This window comes from Microcaecilia unicolor, chromosome 3 (assembly GCF_901765095.1).
Source record: "Microcaecilia unicolor chromosome 3, aMicUni1.1, whole genome shotgun sequence".
NCBI lineage: Eukaryota > Metazoa > Chordata > Amphibia > Gymnophiona > Siphonopidae > Microcaecilia > Microcaecilia unicolor.
Genome location: NC_044033.1, coordinates 205,970,358 through 205,993,346, shown reverse-complemented (window position 1 = coordinate 205,993,346; position 22,989 = coordinate 205,970,358). Strand labels below are relative to the sequence as shown.

General features: G+C 45.6%; 1 protein-coding gene across 1 annotated transcript; it reads left to right on the top strand.

Moving 5' to 3' along the window:
• The first annotated feature begins 999 nt into the window (after positions 1–999).
• LOC115466162 (HLA class II histocompatibility antigen, DRB1-10 beta chain-like) lies at positions 1,000–21,823 on the top strand. Its single transcript, XM_030197247.1, has 6 exons — positions 1,000–1,129; positions 13,122–13,391; positions 14,363–14,641; positions 17,135–17,248; positions 20,180–20,212; positions 21,163–21,823. The coding sequence occupies exons 1-6, from the start codon at positions 1,024–1,026 to the stop codon at positions 21,174–21,176; spliced, it is 816 nt and encodes a 271-aa protein (XP_030053107.1). The 5' UTR covers positions 1,000–1,023; the 3' UTR covers positions 21,177–21,823.
• The last annotated feature ends 1,166 nt before the right edge of the window (positions 21,824–22,989 follow it).

Sequence of the window (22,989 nt, the reverse complement as noted above, 5' to 3'; positions counted from 1 at the left end):
TCAATTAAGAATGCGCTCCAGGGGAGAGGGTGCGCGCCGAGGGGGTGCGCCGTGCTGCACCCGGGGGGGGGGTGCGCAGCGGCGACCCGTCCCGGGTGTCAGCTGCCCTCGCTACGGCTCTACCCTTCTCTGTACCTTTTCTAATTCCACTATATCTTTTTTGAGATGCGGTGACTAAAACTGAACACAATATTCGAGGTGTGGTCGGACCATGGAGCAATACAAAGGCATTATAACATCTTTATTTTTGTTTTCCATTCCTTTCCTAATAATACCTAACATTCTATTTGCTTTCTTAGCTGCTGCCATATACACTGAGCAGAGGGTTTCAGCGTATCATCAACAACGACACCTAGATCCCTTTCCTGGTCGGTGACTCCTAAAGTGGAACCTTTGCATGATGTAGCTATAATTTGGGTTCCTGTTTCCCCCCAAAATGCATCACTTTGCACTTGCTCACATTAAAGGCCATCTGTCATCTCGATGCCCACCTTCCTGGGTGGAGTTATTTTGGGAGGAGGAAGTGAGTGTGTTAAACCTTAATAAAAAAAAACTTTTGAAAAGTGAGGTTGTGCTTAGTTCCCTTTATGCCTGATATAAAGCAAGCGGAGGATCTCTTTATAGTACTTTGGGGCTAAGTTGTTTTTACTCTTATTATTGTATATTAGTTGCATTTTCCAATGTTCATTTGTTCAATGTGCTGCACATTAATTGTTAAAAGACCTTATTAAATGAAAAGAAAACTTCTAAGCCCCATCATGTACCTCCTGTCCCGGGTCTTGTCTGACTGGTGCACAAACTCCAGGCTCCCAATAGCACTGACACTTCTCTCTCCCTGGTGACTGATGACACAACTGAGCTTCAAACCCTGATTGGCTCACACACCTCTCTCCAGTGTTTCAGGGGAGGGGTTTTGCTGGTGTGCCAGTGTCAATAGGGGCAGCAGTGCCAGTCTCCCTGCCTCCCAGAAAGGGGACTTTACTGGCTTCAATTCTTTTGCTTTGTTTAATAAATAAAAACACGATGGTGTCTGTCCGAGCGCCTGGAGCTGGGGGCTGCAGTCTGGCAGTTCTGATAGTGATCCTGACTGTGCTGAGAACCCACTTAACTCACTGCGGGAAACCTCCAGGTAAGAAACCGAGAGAGATCTCTGATAGTGACAGTGCAGAGGACTGACAGCACTCACTGCAGGGACCCTCCAGGTAAGGATCAGAGAGAGACAGTGGGGTCAAGAGACATCTGATAGTGACAGTGCAGAGGTCTGACAGCACTCACTACAGGGACCCTCCAAGTAAGGATTAGAGAAAGTCTGGGATCAGGACATTTCTACATGTGGCACTGTGGAAAACCCACCACCACAACTGGTTGCAGGGACCCACAGATCATTTAGGGGCTCTGAAATCAAAGGTCAGGAAATATCTGATGCTGATAGTGCTGAGAACTGACATAGCTCATTACAGGACTCTTCACTTAAACATCTATGAAGGATTGGGAGGGGTGATGTGTGGGGCTTGAAGAAGTAACTTTGTAAATCAAGGTGCTTTGAAAAGAAGCGTGTGTGTGTGTGTGTGTTGTGGTTGTGGGGGATGTTTTGCCTATAGGGAGACGGACTGGTGTGCATGGAGAGTGTGTCTGTCTGGGGGGGTCTGTTTTGTGTGTGGGATTTGTGAGTTGGGGTTTGTGGGTCTAGAGTTATGAGTTTGGATAGTGGCTATGTATGAGGTGGGATATGTTGGAGTTTTGCATGTGATGATGTGACAGATCTGATTGAAGAGAGTGTGTTAGTGTGTGTGTTGTGTGTGTGGAGGGATGTGTGTAGGGAGGGAAGGTGTCCAATTGTGGAGGGTGTGTTGGGGGGGGGGGGGGAGTATGTCTTTCTTGGTCTGCCTTTCTGGGTCTGGGAGTGAAGAATTTGAGTTGCACCAGTTGTGAATATTCTCAGCCTGTAACTATCTGCTAAAGAGGGTGATTTATCGGGAGTTACTGTTCTCTGAAAACAGTAACCTGATCTTTTTTTTTCCTGTTTTTGAACTTGCATGAAAGATTCCCATTTTCTTCCTGCATGTATAATTTGGTTACTTTCCCTCGTGTGTTCAGAAAGTAATTTTACTCATAGACAGACAGACAGACAGACAGACATGAACCTATTTCACATTAGTTCTTATGTTCCATAAATATGGTAATACTGACACGTTGTGGCCACTGGAGGTACTGCAGCCTGTTCCATTTGTATGCTTTGTAAGAGAGGAAATAACTTGAATGGTTAAAGGGATCCATGTCTGTCTGGCTGTTTCTCTGTCTAACAATGTAGAATGGGGTTTCCACCTCTTCCACTGTCCCAGAAGGAGTTATCTGTAACTTTCTTGATTTTATACAACTTTTTTTCCTATCTCTTTCCATTTTCATATTGTTCTATACTCTCTCAGATTTTATAAAATCAGGTGCGCATTACATGTTCTTGTGGGGACTTTTTATGCTCTGGTTATAGAATTTTCTTGCTTTTTCGCTTAGGTTTTTGCATTCTTTGAGATGTTTTGTGCTTGAACAGCTTTATTAGTTCTGATTTTGCAAACTTGAATACAACTCCCCACCCCTCAGCTCCCCACAAGCACACTTAAAGCCCCTCAATCCTCCTCCCTACACCCAGACACACGTGTTCCACCTGCACTGCCCCCTTGTGGCAGGACTGGGTGGATGTACTGGAGTCTGTAACTTCAGGAAGGGGAAAGACACTGTGATGTCAGATTGAGGGTTATACTTTTTATCTTGTTTAGTGTTGATGTTTCAGAGGCTCTTGGTATTTTTCTTTTTTTTTTAAATTCTTTATTTATATCTTTTCCAGTTTACATACCCAAAGCTAAACTTTGTCAAAAAATATAAGACATTTCAAAGAAATATACATATCATTATGGAAAATCCATAAAAAGAAAATAATTTCCTTATTACATAGTCCTCTAATGTGGGAGACTGAATATACATAAACCTTATATAGAGGATAAGGATATCTCACAAAGAAACATATATTTAGAAAAAATAGGTATTGAAGATGTTACATCTTTCATTTATCAAAGTCCGATGTTAGATACCTGAGGGGATTTTATAACTCTCGCATTTAAAAAGGATCTAAGTTGTACTGGATCAAAAAAATGGTATGTCTTGTTTTCAAAAAAGATAACACATTTACATGGAAATCTTAACTGAAATTTAGCCCCCAATTGTATTGTCTCTTATCGTAAAAGAAGAAATTTCTTCCTCCTTGCGTGATTCTGGAAACATCCGGAAAAATCTGGATATTCTCACTCATATATGTAACAGAGGAAATTTGTCTTAAGTATTGCCTACGTATGGCCTCTTTATCCATAAGGAAAACAAAAGACACCAGTAAAGTAGATCTATATACAATATCTTCTTGTGACTGTTCCAACAGAGCAGAAACATCTAAAGTCTCTTGAACTGGCTCCTTTGTTTTTAAACCAGGATTAGGCAACACATATATATTTTTTGTTTTGGAGGGAGATTATCCTCAGAGTACTTAAAAACTTCTTTAAGAAACTTATTAAATGAGTCTCTCAAAGGGGTGAATTTGAAAAAAGGAAAATTCAAAATTCTCAGATTTAAACTTCTTGCCCCATTCTCTAAGTTTTCAATTTTTCTGTGTACCAGATCAGCATTCTGGAGTAATTTATTTTCTTGTTCTTTTATTTGAGTCACTGAATGTTCCACTTGTTTTAAGCTTGCCACATGGGATGCTAATTCTGATTGTAAACAATCCATTTTTATCATATTTGCATTGGAAGTCTTAACAAAACTCAGGCATACCTTGTGCAAGGATTCCATTGCACCCCAAAGAGAATCCAACATCACCGTCGCTGGTTTCTCCAAGGGCAGCAGTTGAAGCTCAGGAACTGGCTGTGCTTCAGCCATTTGTCGCACAGCAGAAATGTGCTCAGAGAAAATTCCACTGCTGCGCTTGGGAGTGGAAGTTTGGTTCGGATCTTCCGGAGTTTTCTTGGGGTGAGGCGCTTCCAAACTGCCGATGGAGTTCTCCCCTCCGCGCTGCACAGCTCCACACTCTGGCTGCTGGGCGGGACTTCCGTTGATGCTGCCTCCTGCCTCGCGAACCAACCGTGGACTTCTGGAGCTGAGTAAAACTTCACTCTCCAAGCCTGAGCTCCTCTCTGCTATGGGCAATGGAGCGCCCAGAGATGTCACTGGAACCGCGAAGTCTGTGATCGGAGGTTGCCGTCGGGTAGGTTCTGTCGAGGGTAGGGAGAAACCCCCTCTAACTTTCCCTTTCCTCTTAGGCATATTAACAAAGGAAAAACTTTCTCAAAGAAGAGATTCTTCTCCGAGTGTGTTCCCCACGTCCTTTCATGATGCCATCTTGAATCAGTCTCCGGCTCTTGGTACTTTTCTTTAATTTGTATAGATTTTGCTGGTATTTGCTGTGATCCATTGATGCACAGGATTATTTGCCTGTGGTTTGATAGATAATAAGATTGAGGTCGGTCAGTTAAGGAGTTTATCACTTATATATTCAGCAGCAGCCGATAAAAGTATAGGTATTTTATCTATGGCATTTTAACGACACTATATCTGAATAGTGCCAGTGTGAAGTGATCAACAAGTACTAAGTTCTCCACTCCCTTCCTCTCCCTCAGAGATCCTCTGTGCTCAAATCTTCTGCTCGGTGTGTGGTGGTGGCCAAAAAAGCAAACAGGATGCTAGGAATTATTAAGAAAGGGATGGTGAATAAGACCGAAAATGCTATAATGCCTTTGTATCACTCCATGGTGCGTTCGCACCTTGAGTATTTGCGTTTAGTTCTGGTGGCTGTATCTCAAAAAAGATATAGTGGAATTAGAAAAGCTTCAAAGAAGAGCGACCAAAATGATAAAATGGGATGGAATTCCTCTCGTATGGAGGAAAGGCTAAAGAGGTTAGGGCTCTTCAGCTTGGAAAAGAGACGGATGAGGGGAGATATGATTGAGGTCTACAAAATCCTGAGTGGTATAGAACGAATAGAAGTAAATTGATTGTTTACTTTTTCCAAAAGTACAAAGACTAGGTACATGGAAATACTTTTAAAACAAATAGGAGGAAAATAATTTTCACTCAATGAATATTTAAGCTCTGGAACTCTTTGCTGGACGATGTAATAACAGCGGTTAGTGTATCTGGGTTTAAAAAAGGTTTGGACAAGTTCCTGGAGGAAAAGTCCATAGTCTGCTATTGAGACAGACATGGGAAGCAACTGCTTATCATTAACTGTGGGGGGGGGGGGGCATTACAGCGAGTGCTAGGAGCTTTTGGACCAGGAACAGACCCTCTGCGCAGTACGTCTACTCACAGATGAGCCCCCACTCTGCTCAGGGTTGCCAGGTAGAAATTTTTTTTCCCACCCAAACGAGCCCAAAACCAGCCCAAAACCCGCCCAAAGTCAAACCCCACCCCTGACACCCCCACCCCTGCCGTCATCAACCCCGCCCCGTCATCGGCCCCGCCTCTTCCGTCACCGCCCCGCCTCCCCGTCATCGGCCCCACCCAGAACGTCACTAACCCCGCCCAAAACATCACTAACCCCGCCCAAAACGCCACTAGCCCCGCCCCCGCAGCCCAAAAAACCGCAAAAAAAACCGCCGAAAGACCACAAAACAAGCCCAAAAAAACGCAACCCGCCGCGGGCAAAAATTTCCCACGGCGGGTCACAGAAAACCGCCCAATTGGGCAGGAAAACCACCCACCTGGCAACACTGACTCTGCTGTGACAAGCCCTCCCTTTTTATTAGGCTCTGAGCCCATGTCCAGAGCTAAGGAAAGTTACAGAATGCTTAGGACTGTGGGAACGTGGTCACATGTTTTCCAACTCCAGGTGGCAAGGCTGGACCTGGAAACAAGAACCATCCTCCACTTTGCATACCAAATTAGTTAGAGCTGTGTCTTAGGTTACAGCAGACACATTCCTAAGGTCTTAAGCTTAAGCCCACCCACCCCAAGACAGACACTTCATAAATAACTTTCCCAAATACACTACTTATCACAAATTAACTCCGCCCATATTACAACTGTCTCTGAAAAGAAAACCCCTCATTATCACAGGAATCCCCAGTCTTCTACTCACCAGCTAAGGATTACTGCTCTAATAATAAGGATCTCAGCTAACATATCCATAGGCTGCTATTCTCACTATGTCACACCTGTTCATACCCATTTCAACCAATCAGGAATTATTCTCTGTAATAATTGTGGTGTTTTAGTTTCAAGACCAATTATCTGGAAACTTAAGACTTGTCCTATCTGTCTGCAGCTCACTAAATTAAAACACAAGCTCAGTAAAGTAAAACAGGAACTAGATGCACTTAAAGCAGCATCTAGGACCGCACAATATCATACTGCACAGAATCATACCAAATTATCACCACTACCACAAAGGATAAAACCACCTAAGAATAGATGGATCACGGTAGGCTCAGGCAGACTTCGTTATGTGACAAGAAAGCATCCGACCTCACAAGTGTTGCCCCTACAAAATTCTTTTACTCCATTACAGCACTGTGATGTTCTTGAAAACAGAACGGAAGCCAAAGAAAAAACAATAAAAGTGGAACAAAAAGATATTAAGGTACCCAAAGAGAAAAGAAACCCCCAAATCACTAATGTTGAAACGCATACCAGGAAATGTAGATGGAAAGCGATGACCACAAATGCTCGCAGTCTAAGCAATAAAGTTCATGACCTTCAGGCCCTGATGTTGGAGGCAGACTTGGATGTTGTTGCAATCACGGGAGACGTGGCTCAATGGTTCCCATGAATGGGATGCAAACATACCAGGCTATAATCTATTTAGGAAGGATAGAGAGGGTTGTAAAGGTGGAGAAGTAGCTCTGTATGTGAGGAATGAAATCACAGCGACTGAAATGACAGGGACCTGGGGAAAGGAAGAAGCGATATGGATCACCTTAAAAAGAGAGGATAGAACCTCTGTCCACGTGGGTGTTGTCTACAGACCTCTGACACAATTAGAGGAACTAGATAAAGATCTGATCGCAGATATTCAAAAATTAGGAAAGAAAAAAGAGGTTCTGTTGATGGGAGATTTCAATCTGCTGGATGTAGATTGGAAGGTTCCGTCTGCAAAATCGGAAAGAAGTAGAGAGATAGTGGATGCTTTACAAAGTGCTCTGCTCAGACACATGGTGATGGAACCCACGAGGGAGGGAGCGACGCTGGATCTGGTGCTCACAAATGGGGATAGTGTATCAAATGTCCGAGTGGGTTCCCACCTGGGCAGCAGTGACCATCAAACAGTTTGGTTCAATATGACAGCTGAAGTGGAGGGCGGCCACTCAAAACTCAAAGTCTTAGATTTCAGGTGTGCTGATTTTAGTAAAATGGGGGAATACCTGAGGAAGGAGCTGATGGGCTGGGAGAACGAACAAGAAGTGGAAGGACAGTGGTCCAGGCTGAAAGAAGCTATAAATAGAGCCACAAACATTTATGTAAGGAGAGTAAATAAAAGCAAGAGAGAAAGGAAACCAATATGGTTCTCCAAGCAAGTGGCCGAGAAAATAAAGGCTAAAGTGTTGGCGTTCCTGAAATACACCAAAACTCAAGAAGCTGAACACAGAGAGGAATACCGGAGGAAACTGAAAGAAGCCAAGAGAGAGATATGTCTGGTGAAAGCGCAAGCGGAAGAAAAAAATGGCTAGAAATGTAAGGAGGGGTGACAAAAATTTCTTCAGGTATATTAGTGAAAGGAGGAAAACAAATAAAGGAACTGTGAGACTGAAAGACGCTGCGAACCGCTATGTAGATAACGATGAAGAAAAAGCAAATTTGCTAAATAGATACTTTTGTTCTGTATTCACAGAAGAAAATCCTGGAGAAGGACCGCGATGAACTGGCAAAAGTGCAAATGAAAATGGAGTAGATATAGCACCGTTCACGGAAGAGAGTGTGTATAAACAACTTGAAAAGCTAAAGGTGGACAAAGCTGTGGGACCGGACGGGATCCACCCCAGGATATTAAAGGAGCTCAGAGTGGTTCTGGCGGGTCCTCTTAAAGATTTGTTTAATAAATCATTGGAAATGGGAGAGGTTCCGTGGGATTGGAGAACGGCGGATGTGGTCCCTCTTCACAAAAGTGGTGATAGGGAAGTAGCTGGAAACTACAGGCCGGTAAGCCTCACTTCGGTTATTGGAAAAGTAATGGAAGCGATGCTGAAGGAAAGGATAGTGAATTTCCTGGAAGCCAATAAGTTGCAAGATCCGAGACAACATGGTTTTACCAAAGGGAAATCGTGCCAAACGAATCTCATTGAATTCTTTGACTGAGTGACTGGAGAATTAAATCAGGGATGTGATATAGACGTAATCTACCTAGATTTCAGCAAGGCTTTTGACACGGTTCCCCACAGGAGGCTCTTGAACAAACTGGACGGGCTAAAGATAGGACCCGAAGTGGTGAACTGGATTAGGAACTGGTTGATGGACAGACGCCAGAGGGTGGTGGTAAATGGAATTCGCTCGGAGGAGGGAAAGGTGAGTAGTGGAGTGCCTCAGGGATCGGTGCTAGGACCGATTCTGTTCAATATATTTGTGAGTGACATTGCTGAAGGATTCGAAGGTAAAGTTTGCCTGTTTGCGGATGATACTAAGATTTGTAACAGAGTGGACACCCGGGAGGGAATGGAAAACATGAAAAAGGATCTGCGGAAGCTAGAAGAATGGTCTAAGGTTTGGCAATTAAAATTCAATGCGAAGAAATGCAAAGTGATGCACTTAGGGAGTAGAAATCCACGGGAGACGTATGTGTTAGGCGGAGAGAGTCTGATAGGTACGGACAGGGAGAGGGATCTTGGGGTGATAGTATCTGAGGATCTGAAGGCGACGAAACAGTGTGACAAGGCGGTGGCCGTAAGTAGAAGGTTGCTAGGCTGTATAGAGAGGGGAGTGACCAGCAGAAGAAAAGAGGTTTTAATGCCCCTGTATAAGTCGTTGGTGAGGCCCCATCTGGAGTATTGTGTTCAGTTCTGGAGGCGTATCTTGCTAAGGATGTAAAAAGAATTGAAGCGGTGCAAAGAAAAGCTACGAGAATGGTACGGGATTTGCGTTACAAGACGTATGAGGAGAGACTTGCTGACCTGAACATGTATACCCTGGAGGAAAGGAGAAACAGGGGTGATATGATACAGACGTTCAAATATCTGAAAGGTATTAATCCGCAAACAAACCTTTTCCGGAGATGGGAAGGCGGTAGAACTAGAGGGCACGATACGAGATTGAAGGGGGGCAGACTCAAGAAAAATGTCAGGAAGTATTTTTTCACGGAGAGAGTGGTGGATGCTTGGAATGCTCTCCCGCGGGAGGTGGTGGAGAGGAAAACGGTAACGGAATTCAAACATGCGTGGGATAAACATAAAGGAATCCTGTTCTGAGGGAATGGATCCTCAGAAGCTTAGCTGAGATTAGGTGGCAGAGCCGGTGGTGGGAGGCAGGGCTGGTGGTTGGGAGGCAAGGATATTGCTGGGCAGACTTATATGGTCTGTGCCCTGAAAATGACAGATACAAGGTAAGGTATACACAAAAAGTAGCACATATGAGTTTATCTTGTTGGGCAGACTGGATGGACCATGCAGGTCTTTTTCTGCCGTCATCTACTATGTTACTATCCAGCTAATAATCGAAAGTAATCGCCGGCTATTTCCCGACAAAAATCGGGATATGGCCGGCGATTTCGCAAAAGCGGCGAAAAGCGTATAATCGAAAGCTACATTTGTGATAGCTCCACCGCAGTATGCAGATCCCTGGAACAGTTGTTGTTGGTTGCAGTGGACTGCAGAAAGGCAGAGCCAGGCCCATCCCCCCCCTACCTGTTCCACTTGTGGTGGGTAATGTTGAGCCCTCCCAAACCACCCAAAACAGCACATAAGGGAAGGGTGCTATGCACCTGAAAGCTAATTTTGTTGTTTATAAAAGATGTTTGAAGTGCCCCCTAGGGTGCCCGGTTGGTGTCCTGGCATGTGAGGGGGACCATTGCACTACAAATGCTGGCTCCTGCCACAGCCAAATGCCTTGGATTTTGCCGGGTTTGAGATCACCGGCAGTTCTTTCCATTATCGCGGAAAAACAAAAGTGGCGATCTCAAACCCGGCGAAATCCAAGGCATTTCGCCGGTCCACACCATATTATCAAAAAAAAAGATGGCCGGCCATCTTTTTTGAAAATACGGTTCCACCCAGCTGTTGCGCCGCCGCCAAAATAGATCGCCGGCGACGTTCGATTATTCCCCTCCACGTTATCTTCTGCATTTCAACTTATTTTTGTATTTACAAGAAAAGTTACTTTCGGTCAAATACAGAGTTGAAAAACAATCATTTAAAATTCACTTCCATTACACCATCTTCATCCTATGTCCGCTTTTTCTGGTGCTTCCTTTCAGTTGAAAGAGACCTGCCTCCTCTGCATTTATGCTATGAAGGTATTTAACTATCTCTATCATATCTCCCCTCTCCTGCCCTTCTTCCAAAGAATACATAGTGAGATCTTGTCTGTCCCAATACACTTTATAACGAAGACCAGTGAGCATATCAGTAGCCACCCTCTGGACCAACTCCATCCTGTGTATATCTTTGTTAAAGCTTCATCTCCAGAATTGTACACAATTCTCTAAATGAGGTCTCACCAGAGTCTTAAACAGGGGCATCTTTACCTCCTTTTTCCTGTTGGCTGTTCCTCTCCCTAATAATCCAAACATCCTTCTGGCTTTTGTTGTCTGCTTTTCTACCAGTTCAGACAACTTAAGATCATCCCAGCCATACGATCACAGAAAGGTTATTCGCCTCCTAAACTGTAGTGTTCCCTGCAGCTCAAATGATTGACCCTGTATTTTTAAGTATTAAATCTTCCAATTCTTCAAACTTCACTAGATCCCTCCTCATTTTATCCACATTGTCAGGCGTGTGTACCATCTGCAAAGAGACAGACCTTACCAAACAGTTCTTCTGCAATATTGCTTATAAAAATGTTAAAAAGAATCGGCCCAAGAACTGATCCTTGAGGCACATCAATAGTAACCAACCCATTCCTCAGCGTCAGCTCCATTTACCGTTCCCTCTTCGTCACCTCCCACTTAACCAGTTCCTAACGCAGAGGCCAATGCTCAAAACTAGCGCCAGCATTAGCATGCGGTTAATGCCAGGTATCTGTGCATGTAATTGTGCGCCGAATGCTCAGAGGTCTCGAGCGCCAGTGGAAATGCACATGATAAAGTTGGCCCTAAATTGTATTGAAATGTGTGATAATGAGGTCAGGAAGTATTCCTTTGCAGTGCACAGGAGGACATGATGGTCTCAATATCGAAACATTTTCGCCAGGTGAGGGGCAGCAGAGAAGGTTTTGAGCAGAGGATTTCCTGTCACTTTTTCACCCTGAACTGCTGGTTTTGTCTTCTTTAACATGGGGACGGAGACAGACAAGAAGTAGCAAAGCATGTGCGTGTGTCCGAGTGAAATACACATCAGCTCCAGTTCTTCTATGCTTAAATATAAACCTCAGAAAATCTCCCAAGTGCTAGTAATATTTGCAAGGCTCATATTTAGGTCCTGCGAAAAAACACTAATGTGGGCTGACACTTAGGTTTTTCTCTGCGCCAGTGCACAAGATCCACGCTTACTGCAAAACCTTTCTGTGCATGTGTCAGACATGTTCCTCCCTCTACTTCCTGTTTAATAGTTCAATTTAACTGGCATCACTCAGATGTATATATAATTCGCTTCAAGCATCACTGAGCTAGTTTCTTGCATTACTGTTGCGTTGTGGGTCTATCTGTGGCTTTGAGCATCGGCCCCTCAGTCAGTCACTTTAAGGCGCCTACAGGGATCAGTCAGTTTATTTATAAGTCATCTATGTGGAACTGTGTCAAAGGCTTTGCTAAAATCTAAATAAACCACATCTAGCCTCTCCCTCAGTCCAACTCTCTGGTACCTGGACCAGGCAAAGAAATTAATCAGATCCATCTGACAAGACCTCCCTCTAGTAAAACTTTCTCCTCCAATTCCTCATGTCTCTCTTAGGATGTGACGGTCTCTGCCACTGTCTCACCCTCTGAGTATTTCTTTGTTTCTCTGATGTTTCCCTTGATAAACAGTTTAAAGTAAAAGATAAATAAACCAGATACAGTAAAACAAGGTAATAGAAACAAATGAAAAATAAACCAATATGAGAAACTGTGAAGAAATGAAGAGAAGAGCAGGAGAGAGGGCTGAGAGGAACAGTGTCATTATCCATCATTTTGCCTCTCTCTCTCTCTCTCTCTCTCTCTCTCTCTCTCTCTCTCTCTCTATATATATATATATATATATATATATATATGTATTCTTTTTTTGGGGTGGGGTATCACACTCTCTCTGCCTGTCTCCCTGGCAGTGACTGTTGTTCATGGTGTGAGTGTCTGGGTGTCACATGGTCGGACAGTCTCTCTCTCATTCATGCTGGCAGTTTGTGATGGTGTCTTTGTTCTCTATCATTTTGTCTGAGGCTCTGATGGTTCATTTCTCTACTGAAGTGTGGCAGTCTCTCTCTCTCTCTCTGTCTCTCTCTCTCTATCTGTCTCATAGTTCTTCATTTTTAGGGCTTTTCATTTTCTCTGATGGACTGTCTTTCTGTCCCTGGGGGTGAGATGGTCTTTTTCTCTGACTGTCAGAATATTACTGTCTCTCTCTCTCTCTCTCTGCATGTGATAGATGGTTTCTTAAACGTCTCTCAGGGTCGGAGGTGAGACGGTCTCTTTTTCTATCTCTCTCTGGCTGTCAAGGAGTGTGACAGTCTACAATACAATACAATTGACATTTCTATCCGCATTTATCGCATTAGAGACACATTTCTGGGCATTTCTAGAAAGTACAGTATCTGATCAATATTAACATTTAAGAAGCATTTACAAATCTCCCCAAAAGATAGGTTTTAAGATCTGAAAACCTGAGAACTGAGCTGCAATGAGGATAATGTAAAACCAAATGGAAGGATCACAGTATGTCTCCTTCTGGAGATTGGATTCTTTTAAACTTTCAGGATGACAAGTTCTCTCTCTCTCTCTCTCTCTCTCTCTCTCTCTCTCGCAGCGGTTTTCCTCCATCAGGTGAAGATTGAGTGTCACTTCGGAGCCGGCGGGCAGGGGATGCGGTACCTGGAACGGCAGTTCATTAACCGGGAGGAGTACGCGTACTTCGACAGTGACATCGGGCGCTACGTGGGCAGGACGGAGCGGGGAGTGTGGCAGGCGGAGAATTGGAACAATGACACAGCGTTCATAGAAGGCGAAAAGGCTGATGTGGACAGATTCTGCAGACACAACTACGGGGCATATAAACCCTTCACCGAGCAGAGGACAGGTGAGAGCAGAGACACCACAGCAGAGAGACGAGACAGAACAACACCCCCCCCCCCCTCGCATTATCCAGAGTCAGGACAGAGCACAGACCCCCCTCCCAAAAGAAAAGAAAAAGAGCACAACCCCTCCTCACCACTTCCCGCCAAACGGGAATATAAAACCCGGGAGAGAAGAAACCAGAGACCCTTGAGAAACTCGAGAGAAAACAGACAGGACCCCCCCCCCCCCCAGTGCTAACAGCACATAAAAGAGGTGAGACCAGAATGGCCCCCTCCCCACCAGGAATAAGGGGACAAATAGGGCAAGAGCAAGGATTAGCAGTCAAGTGACCGGTTTCTCTTCTGCTCAAAACTCACTCCTTCCCCTTCTCTTCCCTGAACAGAACTGGGGGAACCAGTACAGACCCCAGCTCAGGGGTTTAAAGAAAAAGATGCCCCCTCAACGACATGGGATCAAAGGCCCCCCCTCCCCATAGGCTATTCTCCATCTACCAGTCCCTGTGACATGCTCCATCTGTCACCCTATTCCTTCTGTCCTCTGGCCACATTCAACAGGCTCCTCTCCCCATTGCAGGCAGATAATTCCCCTTCAGTTATTACTTTTGAACCCCCCCCCCCCCAATTACAGCCTCCAGCTGAATTCCAGACAATGTTCAGATAAGGCACCATCAGCCTTCACCCCCCCCCCCCCTCCCCTTTATCTTGTCTGGTCACTGTGGAGACATTCCTCTGTCTGGGGAGTCCTGTAATCATTGATCTTTATTCCAGCCTCTGGATGTCACCATTAAGTGACTCCTTCCCCACCCCAGGCATGGACCCAGGATTCTCCTATCATTTAATGCTTCCTGGGGTCTCAGGGGTGCCTCTTCCCTCTCCCATCAGCTCTGATGAATTTACGTATAGTCCCAAATCTCACAGACCATATCTGCCCCTCCCCAGAGAATAATAATCAGGCTGTGTGTCTATTTTACAGTCCTCCCCAAAGTGAAAATCACCCCTACGAGGTCTCCCAGTTTGGAACACCAGAACCTGCTGGTTTGTATGGTCAGCGGATTCTTCCCCTCCGAGATTCAGGTGAAGTGGCTGAGGAACGGGGTGGAAGAGAGCAGGGTGGTCTATGCACAGCTCTTACAGAATGGAGACTGGACCTATCGGGTGGATGCGATACTGGAGACTGTCCTGGAGCACGGAGACACCTACACCTGTGAGGTGGAGCACAGCAGCCTGCAGCAGCCCCTCAGAGTGAACTGGGGTAAGATCACCCCCTTCCCCAGCTGTTTATCTGAGTAATACTTTTATATCAAATTCCCTAGGCTGCAAGGACAAGTAGATGCATATTTTAAGGCTGATTTATAAATACACTTAAAGGCCTAAAAAAATCTGCTGAAACGATGGTTACAATGCAGCCAGGTTCCATTCACACCTGCTCAGGGGTTGGTGTAAGTGTATAAAGCTGAAATATGTGCATCAGTGAGTGTTTTATAACCTTTGTGTGCACTTCCTGACTCCACCCACACTGTGCACAAGCTACAGCCCTGAACACGCCTCAGTCGGTGGGTCATGTAAAAGTGAGAAACCTTCTTGTCACCAGGCGCATTTTCATGAGGGGGATAATTTCATAAGAAACCTTTTATGTGCAGACAACAGATTTTGTGCAAGGAAAAACCTTTTTAAAATGATCCCCCCTCCCCACTGTCCTATTAGGAGTGTAGCCCCCCGTTTCCTTCTATTCAGAGTGTAGCCCCCCCCAGTGTCCTATTAGGTGTAGCCCCCCCCCCCCCCGTTTCCTTCTATTCAGAGTGTAGCCCCCCCAGTGTCCTTCTATTAGGAGTGTAGCTCCCCCCCAGTGTCCTATTAGGAGTGTAGCCCCCCGTTTCCTTCTATTAGGAGTGTAGCCCCCCCCAGTGTCCTTTTAGGTGTAGCCCCCCCCCCCCGTTTCCTTCTATTCAGTGTAGCCCCCCAGTGTCCTTCTATTAGGAGTGTAGCCCCCCCCCAGTGTCCTATTAGGAGTGTAGCCCCCCGTTTCCTTCTATTCAGAGTGTAGCCCCCCCAGTGTCCTTCTATTAGGAGTGTAGCCCCCCCTGTGTCCTATTAGGTGTAGCCCCCCGTTTCCTTCTATTAGGAGTGTAGCCACCCCCCCCCCCAATGTCCTATTAGGAGTGTAGCCCCCCGTTTCCTTCTATTCAGAGTGTAGCCCCCCCAGTGTCCTTCTATTAGGAGTGTAGCCCCCCGTTTCCTTCTATTCAGAGTGTGCCCCCCCCCAGTGTCCTTCTATTAGGAGTGTAGCCTCCCATCCCCCGTCCTCAGCAGGGTGAAGAGCTCTTAGTCCTTTGTCACACAGAGGGGGAATGGGAACTTTTAGATTGTAAGCTCTTTGAGCAGGGACTGTCTTTCTTCATGTTTAATTGTGAAGCGCTGCGTACGGCTGGTAGCGGGCTCTTAGGTCTGAGCAGATTGAACCCAGACCCTCACGTTTCACTCTCAGCATGTGGTTCCAGTGGAGAAGAAACCAGAGAATATCATGACGCCTCTGGTGCCACCTCGTCTTGAATACCGTGTGCAGTTCTGGTCTCCACATCTTCAATCAGATACAGAGGAATTAGAAATGATTCAGAGAAGGGAGATCAAAATGAATAAGGGGATAGAATGACTCTCATATGAGCAAAGGTTATAGAGGGGGTTTGTCAGCTTGGAGAAGAGACGGCTAAGGGGGGATAGGATTGATGAGCAGGTAAATGCAAATCCATTGTTTACACTATGTAGGGCCAAGGCTCAAAGCTAATGCCGGACCTGAAAGGGGGTTACCACCAGGTCAGTTCTGACATTATTGTGCACCAAATGCTCTAATGATTTCAGCACATGCGCTAAAACCATTAGCACAGACCGCAGCAATTCCTTTAAAAAAACGCTGACTGGCGCATTTAGCACTGGAAGCATAACGCCAGATCCGGGCTAGCATTAGAAGGGTTGGTTGCGAGAAGAGAAAGCGACACTGTACTCCAGACAGACTCCCTCCAAAATGCCTCCCCTTGAGCATAGTTCTGACTCCCACATAACTAAAAAAAAAAAAACTCCTGGTTGCCTCCCCAACCCCCACGGTGGCCCCAGATACACCCCAAATCAGAAGTTATCCTTGGTGGTCTAGCGTTGTCTCCACCCCCATAGCTGTAAGATGGAAGCAGGAGCAATACCCACTCACTTACGCTTCTCTGGGCTGCCATCTACAAAATGGCCCAGCCCAGTTCAGTTCATCCTAACTACCATATTTTTCTGGGGACCTTCTCACGATTCAGGCAAAATTCTTCCTGCCCAAAGCAGGTGCAAGTGACCTGCATGTACTCTCAACCCAGGCATTTTAAAAGTAAAACTCTTCATGTTCTCTTTTGGTGCAGAAATCATGTGTGAAAAGACCCCAAAGATGGTGCACTACTATGGGGAGTTTCAAAACTGCCCCCCCAAGGGCAATGAGGGTGCAGAATTTTCAGATGGCTAATTTGTGTGAATAAAATGCTTTTTATTTAAATAAATCACTATTCCACAGTCCCAAAATTTCTAGGGACACATGAGTGTGAGGAGACAGTGTCTGTTGTACATATCACCTAAGAGTCTCTAATTCCAGGGGATTGGCAAATGTTTTTTGCTCCCCATTATTCAATCTGTGTAACTCCTGTAGCTGAGCCTGGGCTTCTGCTCTCCCTGTCAATCAGCCTGTGAACACTTAGGCTTTGTGTTGTGTTTTATACAGAGCCTGAGACCTCGGAGTCTGCGAGGAGCAAACTGCTGACGGGAATCGTGGGGTTCGTGTTGGGGGTTGTGTTCTTCATAGTGGGACTCATCATTTACCTGAAGAATAAAAAAGGTAAAATGATCAGAACTGGATAATGTCACCTCTCCTATTACTGTCACCTTCACTACTAAACACAACCAAACTCACATCCGTATGGAGTGAGGTGCTGAAGGCAGACTCCTGTCACTACTCCTGTGAGCCCTCCAGAAACATGTAAAAAGAAATTCTCTAAACTGGCCCCTAAAATTATGTCATAGATGTGTTAATGCTAGCTGTATTCTATAATGTCTGCTCCTAAGTCATTTAAGGGCCCATTCTGTATATGGTGCCTAGAATCTAGGCATGTCTGATAGAGACACCTAGCCGTATTTTATAAGACGCCTAAGTTCAGATGTGTGTATAGAATATTCCTGGGCTGTGTGTCTGTGCTTAGATTTAGGTGCGTCCATTTACTTCCTATGAAAATTTGGTGTAAATACCTTTGCCTAAATCTACACTCACTGGCCTGTAACCGCGTGCTGAGATGTGATTGATAGGCGTGGCATGCCTACACTTCTCATGTGTGAGAATTTACGCACGATGCTTTACAGAATACGCCTAGCAAAGCATGTTCGTATTCTAATTATGGCCAATTAGGTTTGATAATTGGTCGTTATCAGCTAATTATTGTCAGTATTACCTTATGCTGTGCAAGGCCCTAAGAGTTAACCTAACTGAGGCTTTGGGGCCTACTCTGTGTCAGCCTAAGGCCCTCTGGGAGAGCCGCTCTGACATTCTTCCCCACCCCACCCCACAAGTCTGATCCCTGGGGATGTCAATATAGGATGTCTGCTGCCTCTGGATGTTTCTACACCTGTGTTTCTGAGCAATAAAACACCAGAAAAAGCCACTGTCTCCATAAACTGTACTAGTTCACAGGAATTCACACTTTCTTGGTGAATCAGGATACATAGGATCAAAGCAGACCAAATAATATCATAGGCCGCCTCACTGCCCTGCTGGTCCCCACCCACTGCCACTGCAAATACCTTGTCTGGCAGGGGTTCGCAACCCTCGCCAGCTGAAGCCTTGACCAGAGCTGCCGCGTTTCCTGCCCTGCTCTCTCTTCCCCTCATGTCCGGCACACTCCTTTTAGTGAAACTGAGCATGCTCAATTTCACTAAAAGGAGCGTGCAGGATGTGAGGGGAAGAGAGAGCAGGACAGGCAATGCAGCGGCGCCGGAGACCAGCACTGGATGAAGGCTTCAGCTAGCGGGGGTTGGGGACCCCTGCCAGCAAAACCAGGGGCCCAGAGGAAATTTGGGGGGCCCAGGCCCCTGTGGCCCCACATAGCTACGCCACTGCTTCAGACACATATGCACACACCTCCCACCTGCATCCATTCCACACAGCCCGCTACTCAGCACATTTATTGACTCAGGTGTGCTAAGCAGTGCTGGATTATCTTTCTTCCCTAAGCCTATTTCTAGATAAAATATCTTTTGCCAATCCACCTTTGTGTGTTATATTTTTGTGCTACAAACCCTCCTGCCCCTAAGAAGTGAATCTGGGACCAACAGGAAGGAACCCAGAGAACCAGACCAAGTCAAGGGCCAACATCTGACCTCTAGGGGACATCTTCTTTATTTTTATTTATTTATTAGGATTTATTTACCACCTTTTTCAAGGAATTCACTGAAGGCAGTGTACAGTAAGAATAGATCAAACATGAGCAGTAGGCAATTAGAGCAGTAAAAATATTTGAACAGTACAAAGTATGGCATGGTATACTACTTTAATATTGAGCAGGAGAAAAACAAACTCTGTTGAAATAATCTAGCTCTCTAAAAGGAGTTTGCAAACTTTATAATTAGTTAGTTTGTGAGTGTCCCTTTAATTGTGGAAAAACCTGTGATTTGGGTGTCCCTTTATTAGTTACAAAAAGAAGGTGAGAGAGTTTTTCATCTCATTCGCTTTTTCTCACTAAATATGAGTTTTTTGCGTCTGGGTTTTTTTTCTCTTTTTCCTTCTTAGGGAACCAGTGATATTAACCTACTCCTGATATAACAAGGATATAGTAAATACTTTTGTATTTTTCCTGTTTGGAGGTTTGAGGTTTCAATTGTTTTGTAATATATTTAAAGTGGAGGTTTTTCCACAATTAAAGGGACACTCACAAACTAACTAATTATAAAGTTTGCAAACTCCTTTTAGAGAGTTAGATGGTATACTACTTGCAATGACAACACACTATGTACTAGAACATTATAATTGGCAGTGAAGGGTAAGGCAAAGTTGTAACATATAGATGAGTAAGAAAGTAGGAAGAATTAGAAAGTAAGGTGATTGATTGTAATTATCATACCTAAATGACTCATTAAACAATTGAGTCACGTACGTAGATTTTGGCATGCGCACAAATCACCGCCTATACGTCCACACACCTTATATAGAATCCCAGGGTTAGTGTATAAATTTGAGGGGGGGTTGCACATGAGCGCAGTATGGATGGGCTCCAAGTAACATGCGCAACTTATAGAATTCTATCGAATACAAGCGGACCTTGGTGTGCTTAGTTGCGCCCACTTACGCCTGCTATCGATGCGACAAGTGGATGCGGCTAAATGTTCACATGCCAATGCTGACTTATGCTTCAATTCTATAAAGCAATCTTGGAGCCCAGATGTCGTTATAGAATTCATGCTATGCGTGGCTCATTGTGGTTTCCGATTTATAGCATTACCCCCATACACATCCGAATCCTTTGTAAAAACTGTGGATAAGGTCAGACAGTATCATATTCCCTTGGGTTGTCCATCTTTGTTAAAATCTTGCTGCTATTGGTTAGAACTTCATGATGTCACCACTGTGTGTGTTATGGGTGGTGACTTAGAGAGTTTGCTGATTGGCTGAGGCACATCCTGGTCCTGCTCAAATTCCTGATCTTACTGGTCTTGTGAAAATACTGCTGTTTGTCAAAGTGAGTAATTCTAGTTTGGTTTTCTTCTCCTTTTTTTTTTTCAGGTACAACTCAACTGAGGATTCCTCCAAATGAAGGTAAACAATCTTTGGATAGAGACTGAAAATGACTGTACCTGAAAGTTTCTCGTTTGATATGTTGCATGAGAGTGACTGTGCCTGATGGTTTCCCTTTGAATACAGAAAAATGATAGTATCTATGCAGTCAGAGGATCAGTGACCTACTCAACATATATTTAGTGAGACCATGTGCAGAATACAGCCAGGATAATTTCTGTCTAGAGTGCACCCAAGGGAGCAGGATACCTTGTATTTAATATATCTGCTGGGGTGCTTTGCAATACATACCCAGAGTGGTTTCCTACATAGAATTCACCTGGGAGGGAGCCCATGCTCAGAATATATCTTGGGGATTGCTTGCTCATCATACAATTGGGCAGAAAACACCAGGAGGTTGGGGGGTGAATAGGGAGGCTCTGTTCAGAATATCACTTATTTATAAAGCAGTTTTCCTAACACATATTTCACTACATGAGAAGGTGATACAGTAACACAGACCGTGAGGAAAAGACACACACACAGATAGACAGACCTGGTCTGCTGTGGGATGGGGTGGAGGGAAGGGTCAGGATATACAAATTCAGGTCTTACTGATGTGAGGGTAGCAGGGGCATGGCCATGCCTCGACGGGAGGGGGGGCCATAGCCCAAGGTCGGCACATTTTGGCCCCGCTGCCGCCCTCCCGCCGCTGCTTCTGCCCCCCCCCCCCCCAGGGTGCCAGGCAGTGTAAGACCAGCGCTGGACAAACTCCTTAGCTGAGGGGGTTGGGGACCTCCACCAGCCAAACCGGGGGGCCTGGAGCCAATTTGGGGGGACCTAGGCCCCAGTGGCCCCCCTGTAGCTACACCACTGGGGCAGCAGAAAAGAGAAGTCTGAGAAATAAGACCCTCACCTCTCGTTTACAGTTCTTGTTTCCTCTCTAGAATAATAACCACTGTTTACAGCTCTCTGATGCTTGTTCTCCTCAGGTCTCCTGAGTTAAGCTGATCTCCGAGACCTCCAAACCGTCATCTGTGACAGAAAAGCAAACTTCTATCTAAAGCTTCCCACAGCCTAAGGATCAGAAAAGCGCCTCCTGCATTAGCAGCCGGGATTTAGTGGAATCAGTATTTCTATCAATGCTCCTCACACCTACAGCTGAGCCTCTTCTGTGACCCTGGGGAGGGGGTTCAGCCCCAGCTGTAGGGGGCTGTTGCACTATCTGTTCTGTACTGCTTAGGGATCTCAGATCTTTTCTGTATTATTTTTGAGAGCGTGTTCAGTAACTCTGAAACTGTTAGGAGTATTCTGGCTCATGTATTAACGTCCCCCAAACTAGATCATTTCCTCCCTCTTCCCCATTATATTTAAGGTTCTATGAAAGGCACTCTGATCACCGTAAGAGCAGTATCACATCTTTCTCACCTTTAAGGGCACCAGAAATCTCTTACAGCGATAATAATGCTACTCACAGTCATTAATCTGTAATTATTCCTGTGTGCGGCATTTATCCACAATCAAATAGTGATGCAACAGCGATTCACGCCTGATAGACAGAACAGGTCAGGATGGGGCTAGAGACACAGAGTTTGTCACTTCAGAGCACTGGAGAGCTCAGCACACAGAGCCGCTCACCTCTAGGACTGGAGAGCTCAGGGGATGGGGACAAGAACTAGAGGCCGACCGAATTTCAGTTTCTGATTCAGGTTTCAGCTGAAAATGCCGGTGCATTATTGGCTGAAACTGAAATTATAACCCCCCCCCCCCCCAATTACTCTTTGCTGCTCCATCCTCCCTGACCACCCATAGGCCCTCCCCTGGGCTACCTTAAGCAAGCCCTGGTGGTCTAGTGGTCTCTTCAGGAGGCAGGAATAGACCCCACTCGTTCCTGCCTCTTGCCGCTGCTCCGTTGAAATGGCTGCCGAGACTTCCCATGGCAGCCTCACAAGATTGCCGTGGGAGGGCCCGGCAACCATTTTGCAATTCTTACCAGCCATTTTGATGGAGCAGCGGCACAGGGCAGGAATGAGTAGGGTTCATTCCTACCCCCAAACAGGCTGTTGGACCACCAGGGCTTGCTTCCTAACGTAGGCCAGGGGAAGGCCTATGGTTGGTGTTGGACAGGATGGGGGTGGCGGAGAGTGAGTGGGGCCACTGCCGGGAGGGGGATGGGCCTTCTTTTATGGTCAGGTGGGCTCTTTCTGACAAATCTGAGTGGCTAATTTCAAGTGCAGATTTGGTTTTGGCAGAAAGCAAAGATCCAGGTTTCATTCGGGTTCTAACAAGAGCACGGGGATTAAAGGGCAATGGGTGAAGATCCTGGGGACAGGAGGAGGAAGTGACGTCACCAAGCTGCATGGACACTTGAGAGTGAAGCTCCGACATCCCCGCGGCGATAACGAGCATTAAAGTAGAGCGAATCATGGCTGGAGAGTCAAATTAACAATTGGCACTGCTCAGAAGAAAGGGCAGCAGCAGTGTATGAGTTCAACTCGAGCGGCAACGGACCTATCGCGATTTGCATTCCTCGGAGGAGCGACGGCGGTGAAAAACAAGATGGCGGAGGTTCGGAAGACTAGAGAGCTGGTGAATGGGGAGAAACCCAAGCCTCCAGAGCACCTGCAGGAACAACTGAAAGACGCAGAATTAGAAGGGGGAGAGCCTCCGAATCTGCAGAGCTGGCTACAAGACATCAGCGCGGATCTAAAAGCTTTACGGGCTGAAGTAGTGACGCTGGGAGCTGACCTACGAGGGGAAATTCGGGAGCTGGGCTCGCGCCTGGAAGACACTGAGGCACAGGTGGAAGCCCATGGCGA